General features: G+C 48.1%; 1 protein-coding gene across 1 annotated transcript in view; it reads right to left on the minus strand.

Moving 5' to 3' along the window:
* Positions 1 to 23,132, minus strand: part of LOC142282932 (uncharacterized) — a 59,629-nt gene extending 36,497 nt beyond the window's left edge. The window contains exons 1-5 of the mRNA XM_075333066.1: positions 23,059 to 23,132; positions 18,019 to 18,077; positions 9,771 to 9,923; positions 7,093 to 7,210; positions 6,527 to 6,595 (exon numbers count right to left, since the gene is read on the minus strand). Of these exons, the coding sequence (XP_075189181.1) occupies positions 6,527 to 6,595; positions 7,093 to 7,210; positions 9,771 to 9,923; positions 18,019 to 18,077 (399 nt within the window). The 5' untranslated portion in view covers positions 23,059 to 23,132. The remainder of the gene's footprint in view (positions 1 to 6,526; positions 6,596 to 7,092; positions 7,211 to 9,770; positions 9,924 to 18,018; positions 18,078 to 23,058) is intronic.
* Between the last annotated feature and the right edge of the window lie 746 nt (positions 23,133 to 23,878).

The following is a 23,878-nucleotide window of genomic DNA, read 5'->3' on the forward strand; positions in this document are numbered from 1 at the left end:
GGCCACTTCCATACTCACTCAGTCCATAAAGCTGACACCGACAACTGGATAAACCAAAGTTCTGGACACCGCTGCCGCCGAGGGGAGCTAATTCAAGTCCCGTCCCCGATGGTGTTGCCTGGTGATCCGTGACCTGCCTCCTGGCACTAAGTTACTTCTTTGTCGGTCCTGGTAGTGTGGAACTAGCCGGGTCCCGCTCCCCAGTATGGCTAACTGTGGGAGCTTGCTCTCAGGGTTCACGCTTGGGATTTTCTGGACCGTATTTGTGGAAAGTCCTATCCCCCTCTTTGCACTAGTACCCCGATTTTCTCGTCCACTTGCCACGATCCCCTGCGACCGGGGATCCAGCTCCTACTAGGTCCATACCACAGTCTGTCACCTAGTTACTTCCAAGGAGCCTGGCTCCTGACTTCAACCTCCTCCTTCAACTCCCTAACTCCAACTCCACTGAACTGCTCCTGACACTTCTGACCTCCCCTTACCCAACCCCCCAAGTGGGCGACCCTATTCCACTCAGGCCGTTTACTGGTGTGTCTGGTGGGTGTGGTGCAGAGAGTACCTAGGACTTTGATTGACTGTTGTTGGCAACACTGTTAGTTGGGGACTCAAAACCAAGGAGGAGGTGGATATTGCACAGAAGGGCAGATTGCACAATACCCTGTGACGACCTGATAGGCCAGGGCGTCACATTAGCATATGATAAAAGATCTTTAGAAATACTTTTTCTAATCGCTTTATCTATGCTACTAGATGCAGGGACAGGCAGGGATTAGCAATATGCATCCAGAACTGCTCGTGGCTCTGGGTGCATATTGGACCTGACATGTTCCCTCTAAGCCACCACAACGTACTTGCTTATCAAGAACTGCATTACACAAAGCCTAGATGATCCACAGGTACAGTGTGCATCATGATGAGAGAGCGGACACAGAACCGGCACCTCGATCAACATCAGAAAGCAGAGAAACATTGGGGTTGAGCAACAGACAATAAGCTCCACTTACAATCAGATTCAGTTGGCCAGGTTGTTTTAGTTGCAACTGATCTGTCATCAGATTTCACATTACATATTGAATATATCTATATATATAATTGCCTTATTCTGTCTATCTGTCTGTCTGTCTGTCTGTCTATCTGTCTGTCTGTCTGTCTGTCTGTCTTGCTCCAAAATTGTGTCCTTACGGTGACACAAAGCTGATTGGCCGCTGGGCTCGCCATGGCCCCGCCCCCCCGCACGGATTGGCCGCTCGCCCAGGCTGCGCCCCCCCACAGATTGGCCTCTCGCCCCGGCACCCTGCAGGCATTGGCAACTCGGCGACGCCCCGCCCCCCTCACGCAATGCACGCTAGCTCTGGCCCCACCCCCCCACGCATTCCCCGAACCGACACGGTCATGGAGCCACGACTCACAGGTGAGTACTGTACCCCCGGGAGCCCACATCAGCGTACGCCGCCAAACCAGCCGACACATACCCTCGCATTGCTGGGGCTGGCCGGCGTATGCTGGTGTGGGCTCCCGTGCGAGCGGGGGACGAGATACGCTGGTAACCATGGTAGCATAGTTACCAGCGCATCAAGGTCCTGCAGCGGCGGAACATACACACACGCACACACATAACAGCACACACACACACACACACACATCAGATCACACTCACTCTCACACACACCTCACACACACATCACATCGCATCCACACACTCACAACATCCTGGGATATCGCTTGCTTCTCGGCGGCGATACTGTGCTGTGAGCTTCCAGGACCTGCCGGAGGATCACATGGCCAGAAGCATGTGGTATCTCCGGATGTTGTGAGTGTGAGCGCATATGTGCAATATCGTTAATGTGTGTGTGCGTGAGTGTATGCGATCGGGTGTGTGTGAGTGTATGCGATCGGGTGTGTGTGAGTGTATGCGATCGGGTGTGTGTGAGTGTATGCGATCGGGTGTGTGTGGGTGTGTGTGAGTGTATGCGATCGGATCTGTGAGTGTCGGCAGAGGAGCACGGCGTGCTGGAGGAGGCTGGGAGGAGAGAGGCTGATCCTGGGGAAGGCTGGGATGGGGAGGCTGAGAGAAGAGAGGCTGATGCTGGGGGAGGCTGAGGCTGGGGTAGGCTGGGAGGAGAGAGGCTGATGCTGGGGACCGAAAAGGCTGATGCTGGGAGGAGAGAGGCTGATGCTGGGGGAGGCTGAAGCTGGGGTAGGCTGGGAGGAGAGAGGCTGATGCTGGGAGGAGAGAGGCTGATGCTGGGAGGAGAGAGGCTGATGCTGGGGGAGGCTGAGGCTGGGGTAGGCTGGGAGGAGAGAGGCTGATGCTGGGAAGAGAGAGGCTGATGCTGGGAGGAGGCTGATGCTGGGGGAGGCTGAGGCTGGGGGAGGCTGAGGCTGGGAGGAGAGAGGCTGATGCTGGGGACAGAAAAGGCTGATGCTGGGAGGAGAGAGGCTGATGCTGGGAGGAGAGAGGCTGATGCTGGGAGGAGAGAGGCTGATGCTGGGGGAGGCTGAGGCTAGGGTAGGCTGGGAGGAGAGAGGCTGATGCTGGGAGGAGAGAGGCTGATGCTAGGGACAGAAAAGGCTGATGCTGGGAGGAGAGAGGCTGATGCTGGGGACAGAAAAGGATGATGCTGGGAGGAGAGAGGCTGATGCTGGGATGAGAGAGGCTGATGCTGGGAGGAGAGAGGCTGATGCTGGGAGGAGAGAGGCTGATGCTTGGATGAGAGAGGCTGATGCTGGGGACAGAGAGGCTGATGCTGGGGACAGAGAGGCTGATGCTGGGAGGAGAGAGGCTGATGCTGTGGGTAGAGAGGCTGATGCTGGGAGGAGAGAGGCTGATGCTGCGGGCAGAGAGGCTGATGCTGCGGGTAGAGAGGCTGATGCTGGTGCAGCATGGGGGATGGAGCACGATGGGGGGTGCGCAGCATGGAGGATGGAGCACGTTTGGGAGTGTGCAGCATGGCGGATGGAGCATGTTTGGGAGTGTGCAGCATGGCGGATGGAGCACGTTTGGGAGTGCGCAGCATGGCGGATGGAGCACGTTTGGGAGTGCGCAGCATGGCGGATGGAGCACATTTGGGAGTGCGCAGCATGGCGGATGGAGCACGTTTGGGAGTGCGCAGCATGGCGGATGGAGCACGATGGGGAGTGCGGAGTATGGCGGATGGAGCACGTTTGGGAGTGCGCAGCATGGCGGATGGACCACGTTTGGGAGTGCGCAGCATGGCGGATGGAGCACGTTTGGGAGTGCGCAGCATGGCGGATGGTGCACGTTTGGGAGTGCGAAGCATGGGAGATGGAGCACGATGGGGGGTGTGCAGCATAGGGGATGGAGCACGATGGGGAGTGCGCTGCATGGGGGATGGAGCACGATGGGGAGTGCGCTGCATGGGGGATGGAGCACGATGGGGAGTGCGGAGTATGGCGGATGGAGCACGTTTGGGAGTGCACAGCATGGCGGATGGAGCACGTTTGGGAGTGCGCAGCATGGTGGATGGAGCACGTTTGGGAGTGCGCAGCATGGCGGATGGAGCACGTTTGGGAGTGCGCAGCATGGGAGATGGAGCACGATGGGGGGTGCGCAGCATAGGGGATGGAGCATGATGGGGAGTGCGCTGCATGGGGGATTGAGCACGATGGGAAGTGCACACCTCCCCCCAACACACACACACACACGCGCGCGCACTGCACAACACACCACACACACACTGGGAACCACAAACAACTGCCCTACACAGACACCCACACACACAGACAATGCTGCACACACACAACACCCAACACACAAACACCGCGGCACACACAAATATACGCACATACCGCACAACACACACATTGCACAAAACATACCTCTCCCCAAAACACACCACACACCCCACACAAACCGCGCAACACACACACACACAACGCTACAGACACACAGCGCTCCACAAACAACGCAACACACGCAACACACATACAACACCGCTCTCACCCCCTGCCACACCCAGACAACACCCAGAACATGTACAGCGCCCTACACAAACACTTGGTAACTACACACAACAACATCTATATATATATATGTATATAACAAAAATCATACATGAACTACACAATACGTAAATTTTAGAATACCCGATGCGTAGAATCGGGCCACCTTCTAGTTATTAAATATATCTCTTAGACCTGATGAGGCTGGTGTACTTTGTGAAAATCCACATCACAATGACTATATAATCTTTTATGAAAATGTGATCCCAATCTCTGCCCACCTGTCACACTAGGTACGGGAAAGTACCAAGCGAACAGTGAAAGGGAAGAGAAGGGAAACCCTGTGTCTAGGGAAAGGGAAGATGGTGACACCTGACTAAACTTTCTGCTGGTCCCTGGGGTCCCACACCACCCCAGATAGGTTCCTCACCCATGCGCCGATCCGGACACCTGACCCTAGGTATCCCTAGTGCTGGGCCCTAAATAGGGAACGGATGGGATGAGCTCTTTGTCAACCCCATTAAACATTATAATGACAAAAGGAGGACACACAGGGGGAAAATGCATGAACTACTTATCTACATATGACACAGGTAAAAGTTTAGCAAAGTTTTCAGTAACCATACCACAGACGAATACAAGCCACCTGCTTGCAATCAGGGCTTGAATGAACTGAAAATATCACCAGCACCAGTCCAAGGAAGGAAGGGGTATTTAAGCACCAAGATAATGCTGATGATCAGCACCTGGGTGGACGTCGAGCTCCTGCTGGGTCCAAAAGGGAGAGATATGAATTCAGTAGGAAAGCTACCTATACCAATAAATACTGACAGCAGGAACAATCGAAAGTCAGGGAGCATTCTGCGCAGCCAGATGCTGTGACCTTCTATGGCCATAAATCACACGATTGTCTGTCACCCGTGACACCACCTTGCCTGACTGACAGCTCCTCAGTGTCCCTCCTCCCTGCTGAGATCTCACACTGCTCAGTACTAGCTGCAGCTTACAGTCAGGCTAGATAGACGATGACTGAATACACTTGGACTCATGAGATCTCTTACTCTTTAATTGAATTCATAAAATGCTCTTCTTAATAATAGGATTACACAGAAAGTCTGCAAGGATTTTCAAAGTAAATACAGCAGACGAAAGAGACCTATTCAACAACGTACAACTGAGTTTGTAATGTGAAATCTGATGACAGACCTGATGTTACATTTACGCTGCTGGGGATTTGGAGCTTTGTGTTACAAATATGAAGCTACAATTTCTTTATATAAAGCTATATAGAGAAAATAATCATCACAGAACATTTTTCAAAATAGTTAAAGATGTTCAGGAAGAGAGATTCCCTTTAAGGCCCCCTTCACACATTCGTGCCTCCGGTACGTGTGACGTCCATTTTCACACGTACCGGAGACACTGACACACGTAGACCCATTAAAATCAATAGGTCTGTGCACACGTGCGTGTTTTTACATGGACCATGTGTCCGAGTGCTCCACATGTAGACATGTCTGTTTTTCTCTGGCAGCACAGGTGTCACACGGACCGCACGGATGTGCTCCATGTAACATCAGTGTGACACGTACCAGTGAAAACCACGTTTCTGTGAAATAAAATTAATTTCTACACTCACCTTCTCCAGCGCTCCTGTCACTTGCTTTCCGACCCCCGCTCATTATGCTCATCGCATATTCACTGCACTGAGGACCGGAAGCAGCAGCAGCGACGAGTCAGCAGGGTCGAAAGACATCAGCACCAGGGACAGCAGCGCCAGAGACAGGTGAGCATAAAGTTTCTGTTCTCTGTGTGTTATAACAGATAGCATACGGAGAAAACTCAAGTGCCAAAAATTAAGGCACACAGAGGGCCATACGCACCTTTTACATGTCCGTGCAAAACGTGTGAGGTGGTTTCTCACGGACGTGTGAAAGAGGCCTAAAGGGTGCTTTACACGCTGCGATATCGCTATTGATTGCTAGCGATGTCGTGAGCATTAGCACTTGCCCCCGTCGTTGGTGCGATATGTGGTGATCGCTACCATAGCGAACATTATCGCTACGGCAGCGTCACATTCACATACCTGTTCTGCGACGCCGCTGTGACCGCCGAATAATCCCTCCTTCAAGGGGGAGGTGCGTTCGGCATCACAAAACGGCCGTCCAATAGCAGAGGAGGGGAGGAGATGAGCGGACGGAACATGCCGCCCACCTCCTTCCTTCCTCATTGCCGGTGGACGGAGGTAAGGAGATGTTTGTCGTTCCTGCGGTGTCACACATAGCGATGTGTGATGCCGCAGGAACGAGGAACAACCTCGCTACGTACGAGACAACGATTTTTGGTAACTGAACGATCTCTCATATACCAACGATTTTTATCTCTTTTGCGATCGTTTAAGGACGCACCTGCCTGTCACACACTGCGATGTCGCTAACGGCACCGGATGTGCGTCATAAACACCGTGACCTCGACGATATATCGTTAGTGATGTCGCAGCATGTAAATGGCCCTTAAGAGTAGGGGGCAATGCTGTGCAAACTCAGGTTTGTGGATCTCCTACCTCATGTAAAAGCTCATGTTCTTCCTCCTTTAGTATTTCTTGAAATTCTTTATCCTCGCAGCAAACATCCTAGTATCAGAGATAGGCATTTATTACAGTTAGAACTTGTATTAGCATATGAAATATAATAAAAATGACAACCCCAGAGCGAAAACCCCGAATGTCTGGTAAAACGGCTCCATACCAAGAAAGCACAAAGTAGATATATCTACACTCAATGGAGCATTGGCAGCTGTGGCAGATCTGTAGGTGTCATGGATCCGCCGTTCTTTGTTTAGGAGTCCAGTAGGCGGTCCTATATTGTGATTGCCAGCGACCACCCGCTGGATACCGAAGCACAAAGAGAGGGGGGATTTATATAAATAAATTATACTGAATCTATTCCCCCACACCTATTTATGAATCTGCTTAGCTCCTCAAAATCTATACCATGATGTCCTCATGTGAAATGTGGCAGGTTCACTTAACATCTACAATCAGCACCAAGAAAGTTGCCCCTGGTGTGGTATTCTTCTTTAACAGGTATATATTTGTACATATTATATACATGTAGATGTCACTCATACCGGTTCCTTCTTGGTTGGGTGTGCCGTATTTTCTGAATTGTTGGATGTCTCTAGGCTCAGCTCCAGGCTTTCTGCCTCTTCTAACAGATCCCGTAGCTTCGCTTTCTCTTCCTGCAGACTACACACAAAATGGCTAGGTGAGAATACCTTCCATTTACTGGATTGGTACAGCTAGGATTCCTAAACTTAATTTTGGAACAGAGGTGAGCAATTCATTTTTCCAAGAGTCCCATTTGAGAGACGGTGACTGTTGTGGAACCAACAGGCTGAACTTAAAGGGAATCTGTCAGCAAGTTTTTGCTACCTCATCTGAGAGCAGCATTATGTAGGCAAAGAGATTCTGAATCCAATGATGTGTCACTTAGATTACTGGGTGCAGCCATTCTGACACAATCAGAATGTTTACATTTAGCCATGTATCAGAGCTGAGAGCTGCCCCCTTCCCCACCAGGCTCCCTATATAAATTGTACATTGACATTGAGGTGTCAGTGAGAGGAAGGGGCATGTCCGACTGCCATGCACATGCCATGCTTCAACAAACACAGAAAAAAAAACATCACATCGGACTTTGAGAACACAGGGCATCCCTGAATTCTGTATGTTAACCCTTGCAGCATACTGGCTTCAGCCTATATAGCAAAAACCTGCTGTCAGATTCCCTATAAATCTGCTTATTATTATTATATATTAATTTTTATCTATTAAATCAGTTGACTACTACATGTTATGATAGGGTTTATTGTGACGTGTATTTGCTCATGGCTTTTATCTTAGGTTTTCTCATTTTATGGCTACAGTGTGAATGTACACCTACACATTATACCAAGATGCACACAGGCCCATTTTTGGGGGTTTTGATTTAGTTCCTTGTGCATATAAGGGAGTATGTTGTGAATTCCATCAGAGATGGTGCCTTCCCTGGGAGCGTTTCTGGACTCCCTCTTGTGGCTAGTGCTGGTAGTGAGTCTGATTCTGCATCTGTCACTCAGACAGGTGTAGAAGATGATTGCTGTTTCAGGTAGCCTATTGAGTCCAGGCTGGCGATATAAAGGAAAGCTGTCTCTGTCTAACCTTTGCCGGTGATAATTGCTTTTGCCACATGGGAAGATGTCCTGATTCTCCTGAATCCTTGTCCTCCAGCCTTTGGGCTTTTTGCCTTTCTCTTTAGGTTTTTGTTTTTCCTTTTGAGCCTCTTTTGAACTCTCCAGGAATGCTTTCAACAGCAGTTTTTCGTTCCTTTGTATCGATTCAGTTCGCATGTCATCCTGAGTGTGCAGCAATGCCTGATAAGTATTTTGCTCTCTTGGTCTGGGCTTGGTTAGGGCTGAATTTGCACTAAAGGGCTTTTCTGCTTAATTTATGCCTTTTCCTAAACCTGTGTTTGAGAATATTATCTTTTGTTTTTTGCTGGTGAATAAGTGCTTTTCCTGCACCATTTTTGGAGGGCGATTTATTCCCAACAAGAAAGAGAGTTGTTACTCCCTGTCTGATCAGGATTTGTACTGTTGTATCTCATGTGTTCTTTGTAGTTATGATCTTTTCTCTTACATTTGCATTTTCCATTTTAATGTATTTGCACAAGAAATCCTGATATAGTGGGACGAAGATTGTGTGATCTTAAGGGAATTCTTGATTATCACGTATTGGTATTTTTCAGGGTTTTTGCTGGCTGCAACCAGTAATCTATCCTATACTTTTATATCTAGCTAGTAGGGCCTCACTTTGCTCATTCTAAATTAACCATCTGTGTGTTGTTTTTTCTTACATCACCGACGTTATATGTTGGGGGCTTTTTACTTTCCTTTGGGGCTCTTCCGAGGCAAGTCAGGATTCCTCATTTCATCTTTGAGGTTAGCTAGTTCTCTGGCAGTGATGATGCATCTAGGTTGGTTAGGAACGCTTCACTGCTACTTCTAGTTGTGTTTTTGTAGTCAGCGGATTGTAGCCAGCTAAGTTTCCAACTACTCTATGTGCATTATCATCAACCTTTAATGGTAGCCCTTCAAGCAGTATGATGTCACCACAGAGCACCCTAAGCTGTACAGTGTACCCACACACCATATTGTCCCCACAAAGCCCCCCAACATATTTTGATATTCCCCCAAAACACCTCACATAGTGTGGTGTTTCTACACAGCCACCCACACATTATGATGTCCACGCACACAGTATGTTTATCTTACACAGCTCCCAAGAGAAGGATGTCCCCACACATTTGCCCACATTTGTCCATGCAGTAGGATGTCCCCACAGTTTCCCACAAGTGCCGACAATTAAAAAAAGGTGTTCATCTAACTTCCCTTGCGATTTCTTTGCTCTCATTTGCACAGGCTCAGTGGTAAAAGTGGGAGTTGATGCCGCTGACATTGAGATGCCGGGTGAATTGCGGTTGAGTGGTGCTTGATGGCACTGTATTCAGCACTTTGGCAGCCCCAGTCTACGGACCACATTGAACAGCTAAAGGTCTGCCTGTGGCCTGGGTGGGGGCCGCACTTTGCCAGGGTCTGGTTTATAAATGTGAATAAAAAGACTAATTTGGAATCACTTGGTAAGAGTAGACTTTGTTGAAATGAAAGAAACATTTGTGGAGACCCTACAAATACCCTAGATTATTAGAAGATGTCCTATCATGTTGAGCTATCTAAGGCGACTCTAAAGAGATTCTTTTCTTTCTTACCTCTTGTTCTCCTCAAGTAGTGATGACTGCTCCTGCCTAAGTATATGCACTTCTGCCTCTACTTCATCCAGGTCCTCTAGCAGATAATTGTACAATGACTTCAGTCTCTTAAGCTTTTTCAATGCTTCTTTGAGTTGGTGGCTTGTTGGTTCCCTGTGTAAGAGCAGGATCGGAGAAAGGGGTCATTGTGAATATGTAGGCAGTCACTGATATGTATGAAGAGGAACACAAGAGATGGAGGTGCAAATCCTCCAGCATTATCTGGGAACCCCAGAGATGTCCACAGGAGCCATCAGTAACTTAAGGAGCAATCTCTAGTGTTAGGGTATGTGCGCACGTTGCGTTCTGCCGTGACAAATATTCTGCAGCGTTTTGTCACTGCATGTGCATTTCAAAATGTAGCCAAAACGATGCGTTTTGGATGTATTTTGAATGCAGAATGGATGCAGAATTCATGAGCTCTGAATGCTTTCTCTCCCATAGACAGAGTGGGAAAAGCATCCAAAACGCACAAAACAAGTGACATGTTGCTTTTTAGAACACATCGATTTTGTCAAAAGTTTGGCATCCAAAACGCTGCGTTTCAAAAAGCAACGTGCGCATGGAATTTGCTAAATTCTCATAGACTTTGCTGGGGAAGCAGAACACATGCAGTTCAAAACGCTGTGTAAACACATGAAAAAACACAATGTGCGCACATAGCCTAATGTGGGCGTCACACGAGACGAGACGCACCCGCGCCTGTCGTTTGTGCGTCACGGGCAATTAGTTGCCCGTTGCGCACAAAGTCGTTAAACGCCCGTCACACGCACTTACCTGCTGAGCAACATCGCTGTGGGCGGCGAACATCCACTTCCTGAAGGGGGTGGGACGTTCGGCGTCACAGCGACGTCACACAGCGGCCGGCCAATAGAAGCGGAGGGGCGGAGATGAGCGGGACATAAACATCCTGCCCACCTCCTTCCTTCCGCATAGCCGGCGGGACGCAGGTAAGCTGTGTTCATCATTCCCGAGGTGTCACACAGAGCGACGTGTGCTGCCCCGGGTACGATGAACAACCGGCGCAGAGAAGAAGGAACGACTTTTTGAAAATGAACGATGTGTGAACGAGCAACGATAAGGTGAGTATTTTTGCTCGCTCACCGTCGCTTGTAGCTGTTACACGCTACGATATATCAAACGATGCCGGATGTGCGTCACTTACGACGTGACCCTGCCAACATATCGCACGATATATCATCTCGTGTGACGCCCGCATTAATCCTTTTGAAGAGAGGGCAGAGTTGACAAAAGAAGTATGGCAGAAATGGTGGCCAGAGACTTAAAGGGAAAATGACTCATTGTTAAAGGAGTTGTCCGACATAAACTCCAATATTTTTTTTAAGCTAATCTGTGTTGTATTGTCATCTGAAACATTCCTACATTATTATTTTTTTTTTTTTTGTTTCTGACTTTTGTTCCTCTTGAATTATCACTTTATTGTCTGCCAACAATTTATTTACCTGCAGCTCAGCCAAACTTGACTTTTTCCTGTGCTCGATTGCTGAACTTCACAGTCAGAGCTGGCACCGCCCGGCCTCAGTGTTCAGCCTCGCCCTCTGCACACTCATTGGCTGTCAGTATTCTGCTCAGCACAGACCTCTAGCAGAGGACAAAATGGGCACATATAATGTAGTAATGTGCCCATCCTATAGTAATGCCCCACTCCTGTAATAATGTGCCCCATCCTTGTGCCCATCTTGTAATAATGCCCCCATCCTGTAGTATTGTACCCATGTGACGCCCTGGCTTATCAGGTCGTCACAGAGTATTGTGCAGTCTGCCCTTCTGTGCAATATCCACCTCCTCCTTGGTTACGGGTCCCTAACCAATGCTGTTGCCAAAACCAGCTAATAAAAATCCTAGGAACACTCTGCACCACACCGACCAGACACACCAGTGAACGTCCTGAGTGGAATAGGGTTGCCCGCTTGGGGGTTGGTTAAGGGGGAGGTCAGGAGTGTCAGGAGTAGGACAGTGTAGTGTTGGATGCGAAGGAGAGAGGAGGTCAGGAGCTGGGCTCCTTGGAAGTACTAGGTAGCAGACGTTGGTCTGGGCCTGGTAAGAGCTGGACCCCTGGTCGCAGGGGATCATGACAAAGGGGACAGTATTGTCGTGGAGGACAGTCGGCGGCCTTGTACTACCATCGGGCTGGGACCAGGGCACGATGGGGTACGTGGACCCTAGGTCAGGGAGTAGCTTCAGGCAACCTGACAGTTCACCTGACGAGAACGGAGCCTTCAAGATCCGCTCTCCACCCGCTCCAAAATCAGGGTACTAGCGCAATGAGGGGGATAAGACTTTCCACTTAAGCGGTCCAGGAAATCCCAAGCGTGAACCCTGAGAGCAAGCTCCCTCAGTTAGCCACACTGGGGAGCGGGACTTGACTAGTTTCAAGCTATAGGGGCCAGCTAAGAAGAAAACAAAGTGCCAAGGGAAAGGTCACAGATCATCAGGCAACACCAGCGTAAATGGGACCCAAACATGCTCCCCCTCAGCGGCAGCGGTGTCCAGAACTTTGGTTTATTAAGTTTTCGGTGTAAGCATTATTGGACTGAGTACGCAAGTGACCCTTACCTACCCAATGGCACATCCCTGTCATCATTACCAAGTCCTGGGGCATTCCCCCCTACCCGTAGAGGGGTTAAACACCTGGCTGCCCACTCCATCGCCATCGGGTACTCCCCAGCTGCAGCGTTGGTACTCCACCTTACCACACAACACGGGTGGTGTCACGAACTGTAAATACACCATCCCCTGTAAATATCCCCTTAATTTGAGTGGCCGCATGGTCCAACACCCCCTCAAGCCAGTGATCCAAGCAGCCTGGCTGCTGACGTAGGGGCAGCACACCCATGCTGCTCATCCTGTAGTAATCTCCCCTTTCCTCAGGGTCCTCTTCTTATAGCAATGCTGCATCCGGTAGTAGTATCCCATATTGTGCCATTTTTCACATACAAAAAAAACAAAGACAAATCCTTCTCACTTATCCTCCGTTCCCTTAGTGTTCTGCTTCTTGCAACCGCAGCCCCCTTGATGAACGCTGCCAGTGCATGGGGCCGCCGCTGACAGACGTAGCCCACCTACAGCCCCCTTGATGAATGCTGCAGGTGCAGGGGCCGCTGCTGACAGAGCTTTATATCAGATGACAAATTCCCTGGTGCCGCGCAGGGACGAGCTCTTTGCATAGCTTCTCCAGTGATCAGCTGCTGCCTCTGATTATCTGTCTGCTGATCATTTCAGCAGCTGTATACAGAGCTTGCATCTGTACAGCACCTGGAAATCAGTCATCTGATATAAAGCGCTAACTGCACAGGCCCCCAGCAAAGGCAGCAATCATCAAGGGGGCCACAAGCTTGCACCCCGTAAGAGGCATCAGGGGGCACCTGCGGCCTACGGACAGAGTCTTTGAGACCACTGCACTATGGAATGTGTGGGAGGGTGCAGGGGAAGGGGTGTGGGGACTTCGACGCACTGTACCTGCTCAGCAGGGCGGCTACATGAAGTGGCTGTGAAGCCTGTCAACAAGGTCCGGCGCCTGTCAATATGACATCACAGGAAGCAGCAAAATCTAAGCAGGAGCGGTCACATGACAGCTCTAAGCCGGGGAAGAGAGGCTGACAGCAGCGCAGGTAGGTAGTCGCTATCTACTTACCTACCCCTATGAAGCCCAGTAGTGAATTGAAAACAAAAAGCAAAATAAGCCAGATAACCCCTTTAAAATCAGGTTTTTATGTTAAATTATTTTTGAACACTTTATCTTTTGAATTTTGCATATGTTTATACTTAAAAAATAATCTTAACTCTTGGCCAATCACATTGGCAACTATGCCTAATATTAGACCCACACTTTGTGTTCTTTCCACCAGCCACATGGCTATAGACAGCAACAGACCAGCTCTAGGTAGTGATGGGCAGACCCGAACTGTAATGTTCAGAGTCCATACCGAACACATAGTGTTCGTGTACACGATCCCGAACACAAGCTTTCCTGGGAAGTTCGTGTTACAGTTCGGGTCCAGGGACTGTAAAAAAAGCACATTATTAAAAAACATTATGATAATACTTACAGGTCCTGTAACGCATCCTGCAGACTCCCGACCAGTTCTTCTTCCGCGTCCGATCATTGCTGTGCCCCCGGGTAACCACCACTGACTACAGGACCTTCGATGACATCATAGCCATGTGATCAATATGGTGTGAACGTTGTACGAACATTAGGTTACAGACTAGTCACATGGCTATGACGTCATGGAAGGTCTTGTTAACTTCCGGGGGTATTCACTGCATTGGTCGTCACTCGGCAGTCTTCAGCTGTTTTCGGCCATGTTCGTGGTGATGTCAGGGTTCACCCAAGTCCATGGCTCATGGACTCGATTGAACTTTGACTGTCACTGTGCGAGTCTCGCATTGATATCACCTGACATGGTGCACAATCTCCTGACAGGAGGGTCGGCTGCATGTATTTCTAAACAGCTGAGGCATTCCTGACAGGAGAGTGTCAGCCTGTGGCAGGTGATACTGATGCGAGACTCACACAAGTCATACGCAAGTGGATTTATACCCTCAGTGTCAGCCTGCTTCTTTCTCTGTAGAGAGCGATGAAGCAGAGCTGACATTGCTCTTCCTGTGGATTACATCAGACAAAGGATTTTTATTAATATAAAGATGTAGTCTCTAAATTTTTTTTGTTTTATTTCTAATAAAAAAAAATGTTATGTGTTTTTTTTTTTACTGTTTACTAGAAATGCATGGTGGCCATGTCTAATTTGGCATGATACCATGAATTTTGGGCTTAGTACAAGAGAATACAAAGTTGGTATAAACTCCTTTATTACCCACCATGCCACCACCATCAGGGCTGCTGGACGAGCAGGGTAAAGCACCTGAAAAAAACAATGCGCCATTTCCAGGGTTGGCTGCGGTTTTTAGCGTGGGGGCCCAGAACGCTTGGGTCTTACTACGCTGAGAATTCCAGCATCCAGCTGCCTGGCAATCAAAATATTGTGGGAGCCCACGCATTTTTTTTTTTTAAATAATTTTAAAAAATGGGCTTCCTGTATTTTGATTGCCAGCCAAGGTAAAGCCAAGCAGATGGGGTGGCATCCAAAAGCCATCTACTTTATCTGAGCTGAGAATCAAAAATACTGCAGAGAGGAGTATCAGAGTGAGGAGAAATGTCTCATCTGCTCCAACACAACTTTGAACTGCTAGAGGCTGAATGAGGTGACAGCGAGCATGCCAACAGTGAGGGCTCTGTGTGCCCTGTCTGGCTTGAGTGCCATAGGTTCACCATCACTGTTCTAGGTATTCGGTACGAATATCCCAAACTAGAATCTTTTATTATTTGCACATCTCTAGTCATCTTTTATGGGAATCCTGCCTGTTATGATAATGAGACTGCTGAAAAGTCTTATGTACAGAAATTATTCAGTGAAGGTATAAACTGCTCTTTTAGGAGTCTCAGTTGTGTATGTTGAAACACAAAAGTTACCTAATCCTTTTTCGGGAGAGAGTTAGCGAGCGGTATTCTACAAATAACTAGCACCATCGTATCATAATAAAAAAAAGGTTCAATGGCTTATTTGCTGGTGGAAGGCAAAGATATTTGAGTTTTATCTTACTTTTTTAGCATTGCTGGTCTTACATATGACAAGGGCCTTGTTACGAACTGGCACCGCCATAGCCGCAAGGAGCCTGCTGCAGTTTCTGTTGCGCCCAGGCGCCGGCTGCCGTTCTTGGCCGTGCCTCGGGTCGTCCAGTTGGCTGTTCCTTCCACCACGTCTAAGTGTGGAGAGGCGGCTAGTGCGCATGCGTGCACCGATTTACCCCAGCCAGAGTCTAAGCCCGGTGTTTTGCCTACTGAGCATGCTCAGCTAATTGTGTAATTTCTGAGACTAAAGGCTACTTTACACACTGCGATATCGGTCCCGATATCGCTAGTGTGGGTACCCGCCCCCATCTGTTGCGCGACACGGGCATATCGCTGCCCGTGCCGCACAACATCGCCCACAGCCGTCACACATACTTACCTGTCCGGCGACGTCGCTGTGACCGGCGAACCGCCTCCTTTCTAAGGGGGCGGTCCGTGCGGCGTCACAGCGACGTCACTGAAACGTCACTGAAACGCCGCCCAATAGCAGCGGAGGGGCGGAGATGAGCGGGACGTAACATCCCGCCCACCTCCTTCCTTCCGCATAGCGGCCGGGAGGCAGGTAGGGAGAGCTTCCTCGCTCCTGCGGTGTCACACGCAGCGATGTGTGCTGCCGCAGGAACGAGGAACAATCTCGTTACTGCTGCAGTAACGAGATTTGAGAATGGACCCCCGTGTCGCCGATTAGCGATTTTGCACGTTTTTGCAACGATGCAAAATCGCTTATCGATGTCACACGCAACGGCATCGCTAATGCGGCCGGATGTGCGTCACGAATTCCGTGACCCCAACGACTCCGCATTAGCGATGTCGTAGCGTGTAAAGCCCGCTTTAGTCCTCAGTTCAGGCTACTGAGCATGCTCCCACAATTAATCCTAACAGCCTCTTTGCACAGGTACTTGGACTTCGTGCTGTGTCTAAGTTCTGGGATGTTCCTACTGAGCATGCTCAGGCAGATAGTCTTATTTCTGAGTCTGTTGTTCAGGCTACTGAGCATGCTCAGGCACTTAGTGCATCAGAGGCTAGGTCCGGTAAGGACCTTACTGAGCATGTCCGTGAGGTGGCAGGCCCTGATAGGGCAGAGGGTGTCAGGTGTCCTGATGACGTGGCCACTCCGGACTGACTCGTAGAGGTCCGCCCCTATGATCTGGCACCTCACCATTGGTCGTCAGACGATGACTGGTGAAGTATTTGGGGAGTGGCTGCCATGAGGTCATCAATGACGTGGCGGTTCCGGATAGGCCGCTGGTGACGTCGCTGCTGACATGGCACTCTGCTATTGGACCTTGGTGGTTCCACCCTAGGTTTGGGGTGGACCCAGGTTACAGAAGGGGCTGGAGACAACATGGAGGTGCGCAGTCTTCATTTAGATTTCATGGTGGCATAAGCCTTGTTGGAAGCGGTAGGTAGGGCTAGGCGAGCGGTGCCTGTCGCGCCAAGATTCGTGGCTCAACACATGAGGGTCAGGCGCCAGGCTTCCTTACTACCGTTCCTGTTGTGCTAGGGCAGTCCAGTGGCGTTCACTGGGCTGCGGCTGCTGCGTCACCTGTCCAGTTGTGCCTCCTACGCACATGGACAGAACACCTGTTGCGTCACCTGTCCGAGAGTGCCCTCTACGCACACGGACAGTGTACCTGCTGCGCCACCTGTCCGGTTGTGCCCTCTACGTGCACGGACAGCGCACCCCAGAACCCCTGTGAAGTTAACAGGGTGTTCCTGGATTGGGTGTGTGAACCCTATTATCCTCCTCAGCTTCCCAGTCAAATGCTACTGGTGTGACTACCTGGTCTGACGTGTCCTTTACACACGTGGCCAGTCGAGTGGTGGCCAGTCGAGTGGTGGCCAGAAACGCTAATCGGAGGACCGCTCGGCCTGACGTGTCTTACACACGTGGCCGACAGGGCGCTGTCACAGCGGTCTTCTCGGTCAACGCTAACTGGTTACCATCCGGCCTGACGTGTTCCCTACACATGTGGTCGGAGTAGCGTCCGCTCCACCGAAACGCTAACTGGGTTGTCGTCCGGTCTGACGTGTCCCTACACACGTGACCAGTTCCCTGGGTTATCTCAGAGCCGTCCAGCTCTATAGTCTCCGCCTAACCCATAAGGTTCCAGCAGCTCCATTGTTATCTGGAGCACGGTGGGCCCCGACTGGCGATTGGGATATATACCCCCTGGTCCTAATCTGCCGGTTCCCCCGTAACAGGCATCATCTTCCAGTAGAGCAGCACATGACTATGGAGCCATTGGCTTGCAAAGACCTGGGAAACACCAAGGCTTCAGCACTGGACCGGTGCAAACTGAAGACAGTCATTTTGTTTGTTTTTTTTTATAACATTTGCTGCTGTTTTATTTTTTTCTAAGGCTACACCATAACCTCTTAATTCCTTTTGTTGTTTGCACAACTACCGTAACAATTCAGTAGGTGGTGGAATTCATTCCTGAGTTTTCTTCGGGTCATTACATTTAATTTACACTCCATAAACCCGTAGTTCGTATTTCAGCTTCTGTATCTAAGCACATCATTTCACCAGGGTATCTGCAAGGCCGGACTTACAAAGCTGTATCTTGTGACTCCACATCTTGGTCAGAAGTGAATAAAGTCGTGGTCTCCATCTAGTAATAACAGAAAATAATTATTTATGTTTAACAATTAGAAGTTATAAAAATATAGAAAGGTCATGAAAATATTAAAGAATCTAAGACCCTGGGGGGCGGGACCGGAAGCGCATGGCGTAGGAAGCCTGGACGAGAGTTCCCATCGGCTACAGCTACATTTGCAGTCACTGCTCCCGCTATACTCACTGCTGACAAGCTGGAGATGGTCCGGAGGCCTGCGCAGAGACCAGTGATCAAAACGACACCCTCTACGCTACCCGCGCTGACACCGGGACCCCTGGACGCATTCCTCCATGCCGGTGTGAAGCTGCAGTGTGAAGGTAACATGGTGGCGGCACGGCGGGAAGCCGTGGAAAATGGTGCCGTGGAGATACACCAGGAGGGAGGCCCAGTACATAATGGCCCCATCGCTTGCTCAGGGTGAACGAGGGCACCGGGCAGTGCAGGGGAGGAGGAACAAAGGATGAGGCAGAAGAAGGGGAATGCAGGCAGAGAAGGACAAGGCCTACAAGTCCCAGCAGGGCACATGGACACACAGCAGATGGCTTCAGGAGCTGACTCTCCATCTCCCTAGTATCCAAAAGCATAGAGAATCACTGATGAATCATCATAGTTTCAGATGCTTACAGAGGAGGACCTGCACCTGTCTGCTACCCCATCCATGACACAGTATGCACAACCACTGCTCCCCTCCATATCAGACACCCCTCCTTTCCCAGAAGAGGACCCTCAGGGCATATCAGTGAAGGACTGGAGACTGTATACAGTCCCTGACAAAAGTTCTTTCGCTTATCTATGTTATGTAAATAAAATCTTATAACCTGACTTTAAATTCATCCATTGGTTTTATAAATTACTCTTTTGAAAGCTGAAACCCTCTCAAATTTGATTTATGTTATGAAAATAAAGTTGCTGCAAAGCTGAAATATTGATCATTTAATGAACACAGAAAGGTCAGATTTTGGCAAGACAAAAGTTTTGTCGCCCACAGAAAGTAATGTGAAAGTCCAACAAATAATTAACTTGTAATACAAAGATATGTTGCGTAACTTTGGTGAATGAAGTTGTGGTGCTATTAGAGCCATATTTAATATTTTGTGTGACTTCCATGAGCTTGAAGGACTGCATCCATGCGGTTCAACAAAGATTCGTGCAATTTATTGATGAATTTATCAGGAAAAGCAAAGAATGCCGTCTTACATGCCTCTCAGAGTTCATCTAGATTCTTTGGTTTTGTCTTCCAAGCTTCCTCTTTCATCCTACCCCAAACATGCTCAATGATGTTCATGTCTGGTGACTGGGCTGACCAGTCCTTGAGCACCTTGATCTTCTTTGCCAGGAGGAACTTTGTTGTAGAGATGGAGCACCATCCTGCTGCAGAATTTGACCCCTTTTATGATTGGCATTGTAAGAGGTAGCTAATACTTCTTGTTATTTCAGGCTATTGATATTGCCTTCCACCTTGCAAATGTTTCGCACACCCCCATACTGAATGTAACCCCAGACCATGATCTTTCCACCACCAAACTTAACTGCTTTCTGGATCCATACGGGCTCCAGTACATCCCCTGCTGTATTTGCGGTGGCTGTGGTGCAATTCAACTGAAGATTCATCAGAGAAATCCACCTTCTGACACTTTTCCAGCATCCATCTGTTGAGCAGGCTGTGGGACTTGGCAAATGCTACATGTTTTTTAATTGCCTTTTGTTTAGTACTGGCTTCTGGGCACTGATTCAACAATGGAGGCCATTTCGAGACAGAATCCTACAAACTGTTCTAGTTGACACAGGGACTTGAGGTGACCAGGCCTCTTGGAGCTCTGCTGCAGTGGAAGAGGGGCTGGCTTTGGATTTTCTAACCAACAAACGTTCCTCCTGAGCAATTGTCTTGCGGGGTCTGGCTGCTTGTCAAAAACATCTCCAGTCTCTTCAAATCTTTGTTTAATTCTTTGTCCTTGACACTGAGACACATTAAAGGTGCCAGCCACCTCTGCAGTTGATCTAGTCTTCAGCGTCTTGATAATCAAGACTTTGGTCACAGGGTGGATTTTTGTCATGTTGTCATGTTGTCAGAGGTCAAGTTGCAGTTCAAGTGAAGGTCTGGGGTGCTGGGTTTCTTTTTATACACACACACTAATTAAGCGATCATTTAGTAAGCCCAGGTGAGAATGTAAACTAGGATTGGGTGCATTATATGACAAGGAGACAAAACTTTTGTCTTGCCAAAATCTGACCTTTCTTTGTTCATTAAATTATCAATATATCAGCTTTGCAGTAGCTTTATTTTCATAACCTAAACCAAATTTGGGAGGGTTTCAGCCTTCAAAAGAGTAATTTATGAAACCAATGGATGAATTTAAAGTCAGGTTATAAGCTTTTATTTACATAACATGGATAAGCGACAGAACTTTTGTCAGGGACCATATGGCCGAATTATCTACAAAAGAGAACTTGCAGTCCTTAATGAAAGAAATCAAAGAAGTCTGCAGAACAGAAATTGCCATTGTCAGACAGGACATTCAGTCTATAGCCCAAAGTAGAAACCTTAGAAGACGACCATGATGAAACAAGAAAATATGTTGCTCGTCTGCAGCAGCACAACATGATGCTCTCTGTGAATATCAAAAATACCTGGAGGATTTGGATAATAGGGGGCGCCGCCATAACATCAGGATTAGGGATCTACCAGATGAGATATCTAAAGGCTTAAAAGGTTTTCTAGTAATAATGTTATCCCCTGTCCATTGGATAGATGATAATTTATATATTGGTGTGGATCTAATTGTTGGGACCTGCTCCGATAGACAGCACGGGTGTTATGTCCCCACCAGAGTTCGCTCCAGCGACTTCTGCGCTGATCACCAGGCGACGCCGTGTTCCTGCCGTGGGTGGTGCTGGTGATGGGAGAGGAGTCGATACCAGCGGCATCGGTGGGCGCAGGCTCCGATCATCCACTGGGCTGGGTTATCTTGGGATCTGCAGTACCACTGGCTGACTGTGGGTGGCATGTGTCTTCCAGCTGAAGTTGCCAGCGTTCAGCTACAGCCAATGGGAAGACACCACACCCTTCTTAGTTCCCCTCCTGTCTGCTGACCTCTGCCAGAGATAGTTCTGATTTCCTGGCTCCTGGTCCGCCCTATTCTGTTTTGTGATTCCTGTGTGCTGACTTCTGCGTGTTTTCTGACTACCCTTCTGCCTGCTATTTTTGTACCTCGCTGCCTGATCTGGATTTGACCTCTGCTACGTTTCCTGATTACGTCCTTGCCTGCCGATTCTGTCCCTGTTCTGCTATTCCTGGTTTGACCCTGCCTGACGACTACTCTCATCGGACTGCAGCCTTCCAGAGGTAGTGATCTCCAGGACCCTGTGGAATTCCAAATCCCTGTATAGGGGTTAAAGGGTTTCGGGGTTCTGGGGGTCCTGCTTGGTGAGTGGCTTCCCTCTAGCCTGTCCATTACATCCCATCTGAGTCTGTTGATCCAGGCAGGCGTTACAACGGGGGATTTTTATCCCCAATTAAGTGGAGTGGCAATGAGTCTTGCTCAACCACTGCTCCATTCATTCTTTATGGGGATGCTGGAAAAAGTTGATGGATACATGAAAACTTGTCTCCACAGGACAACCCTGTTAGCACCAATCCATTGGATACAATTTAGATCGGTGGGGGTCTGAAAAATGAAATCCACAGAGATCAACAGAATGAGGCACTTTATCCCCAAAGGGCAGTTTTATCTTCAGTAGAATGGAGCGGCAGTGCGTATGCCCAACCAATGATTCATTCATGTTCATGGTTCTGCCGAGTGGTGGTCAACTTTCCTGCATCTCCCAAAGAATGAATGGAGCATTGGTTGAGCATGTGCACTGACACTCCCTTCTCATAAGAATAAAGGTCCATTGTGCACACAGGTCACTTTGAATTCAGTCGAAATTTATTTGGACCGAGTCAAGTCTTCCTACCGAGTGGCAAACATCTGCAAGAAATTAATTTTGGGACATTTACTCACTGGTAGCATTTAGCTATTTAATATCAGTTCATTATCTTTATTTTATGTGCTTGAAAGTGTTGGCACCCTTGAAATTGTCCCAGAAAATGAAGTATTTCTCCTAGAAAATCACACATGTTTTGTTGTACACATGTTTATTTCATTCATGGGTATTGGGGCAACTCAAAAAAAACTGAGAAAAAAAGAAAATTGGACATAATGCCACCCCCTCCCCCCCCCCCCGGACAAAATTGTTGGCACACACTTTGGAATAAATAACTGCAATCAATCGCTTCCTATAACCAGCAACAAGCTTCTTATACCTCTCATCTAGGATTTTGTACCACTTTTCTTCTGGATAATTGCAATAATTTTCTTGGAGAAATGCTTCATTTTTTGGAACAATTTCAAGGGTGCACAGACTATTGAGCATATACCCAGCCACCTCTAATGCATAATAATCTATGTATTAATCCCTTTTGTGTGAATAGTTATACTTTGCCTAATAAAACTTAACATTTTTGAGCATGACTGTATATATAATATATGTTCTTTCTATACCATACAGTTCTTTTTAGACAGTAAAGTACTAATTATATGAATACACAAGAAAATATTGTGGGATTTATGAAAATAAAAAAATAAAAGAGATAATGTCCTAATAAAGAATTACTATTTTCCCCCATTATGTGACCCAAGAAATATTTAACTGTTTCTCTACAATTATGTAACATTCAGAATAAATCTGGACAACTAGCATAGGCAGTGAGAGTCCTGATAATCCTACACACATGTAACAAGAAGAGTTGTCTATCATCCTGTGTGGGCGGGTTACGGACCCTCACTGTCTCTCCAAGAAGTCCAGTCAGGATTTACTCTGCTCCAAATCATAGCAACCAATATATTATAGAGCGCAGGATTCACTATTTTACAATAGGTAGTCAAGTTATAATAATCTGTATAGGAGACCCTCCACACTATGTAGAGTTTCTCACATCTTTCAGCGTCCCAGCCTGGGGTATCTGTAGTTTCCAGTAGTGACAGTTGACATCGGCACCTGCTCCTGACTGTTACATGTATGGCCAATGCCACATACCTACACTGTATAATCATGGGGGATCATACCCATAATTCCTCGCTGTGTCAATAGCCAAATAGATCCCTTATTAGACGTGTGCTCCAGGTCTCCAAAAAAATGTTTTCTGCTCTCTGGCCACAATTTCCACCTACTTGTCTCAACCAGCTATTGTCCCCAGCTCTACCAATTTTTCTGGGAAATGCTCCCCTTCATAAGAAAAACACTTAAAAAGTAGAGTTGCCTTTAGTTGATTACTTCTGAACAACCCATTGGATTTTTTGACGTCCAAAAAACTTGATGTAAATATGTCCTTGTTCCCCGTATTGCCGCCTGCTGTCAAAAGTTAATAAATTAGGCACAGAAAGGATTTTGTCCAAAATTTTGGAGCTTGTTGCCCTTTTGCACAGCTCTGGTATAAGATGCCCCCCCCTAATGCATTTGGTGCAATTTACACAAGCAAACCAGAGGTGTAGCTAGGGGTTCAGATCAGGGTGGGTAAAATATCCAAGGGGGCCCCTAACCAGGTGTACAACTTCGGTTGTGGGCCCTAATAGTGGGCACAGGGGAACCGCAATGGCTGACCATCCTGTTACTGATAATAAATCTGTACACAACAGACCAACAGGGATATTACTACCATATGGTGACCATAGACCATATAGTGCTAGATACCAGTCCTATAAAACAAATAAAGCTTACTGTACAGTTATATATACTGTGTATATATATATATATAT

The sequence above is a fragment of the Anomaloglossus baeobatrachus genome, chromosome 2 (assembly GCF_048569485.1).
Source record: "Anomaloglossus baeobatrachus isolate aAnoBae1 chromosome 2, aAnoBae1.hap1, whole genome shotgun sequence".
NCBI classification, from domain to species: Eukaryota; Metazoa; Chordata; class Amphibia; order Anura; family Aromobatidae; genus Anomaloglossus; species Anomaloglossus baeobatrachus.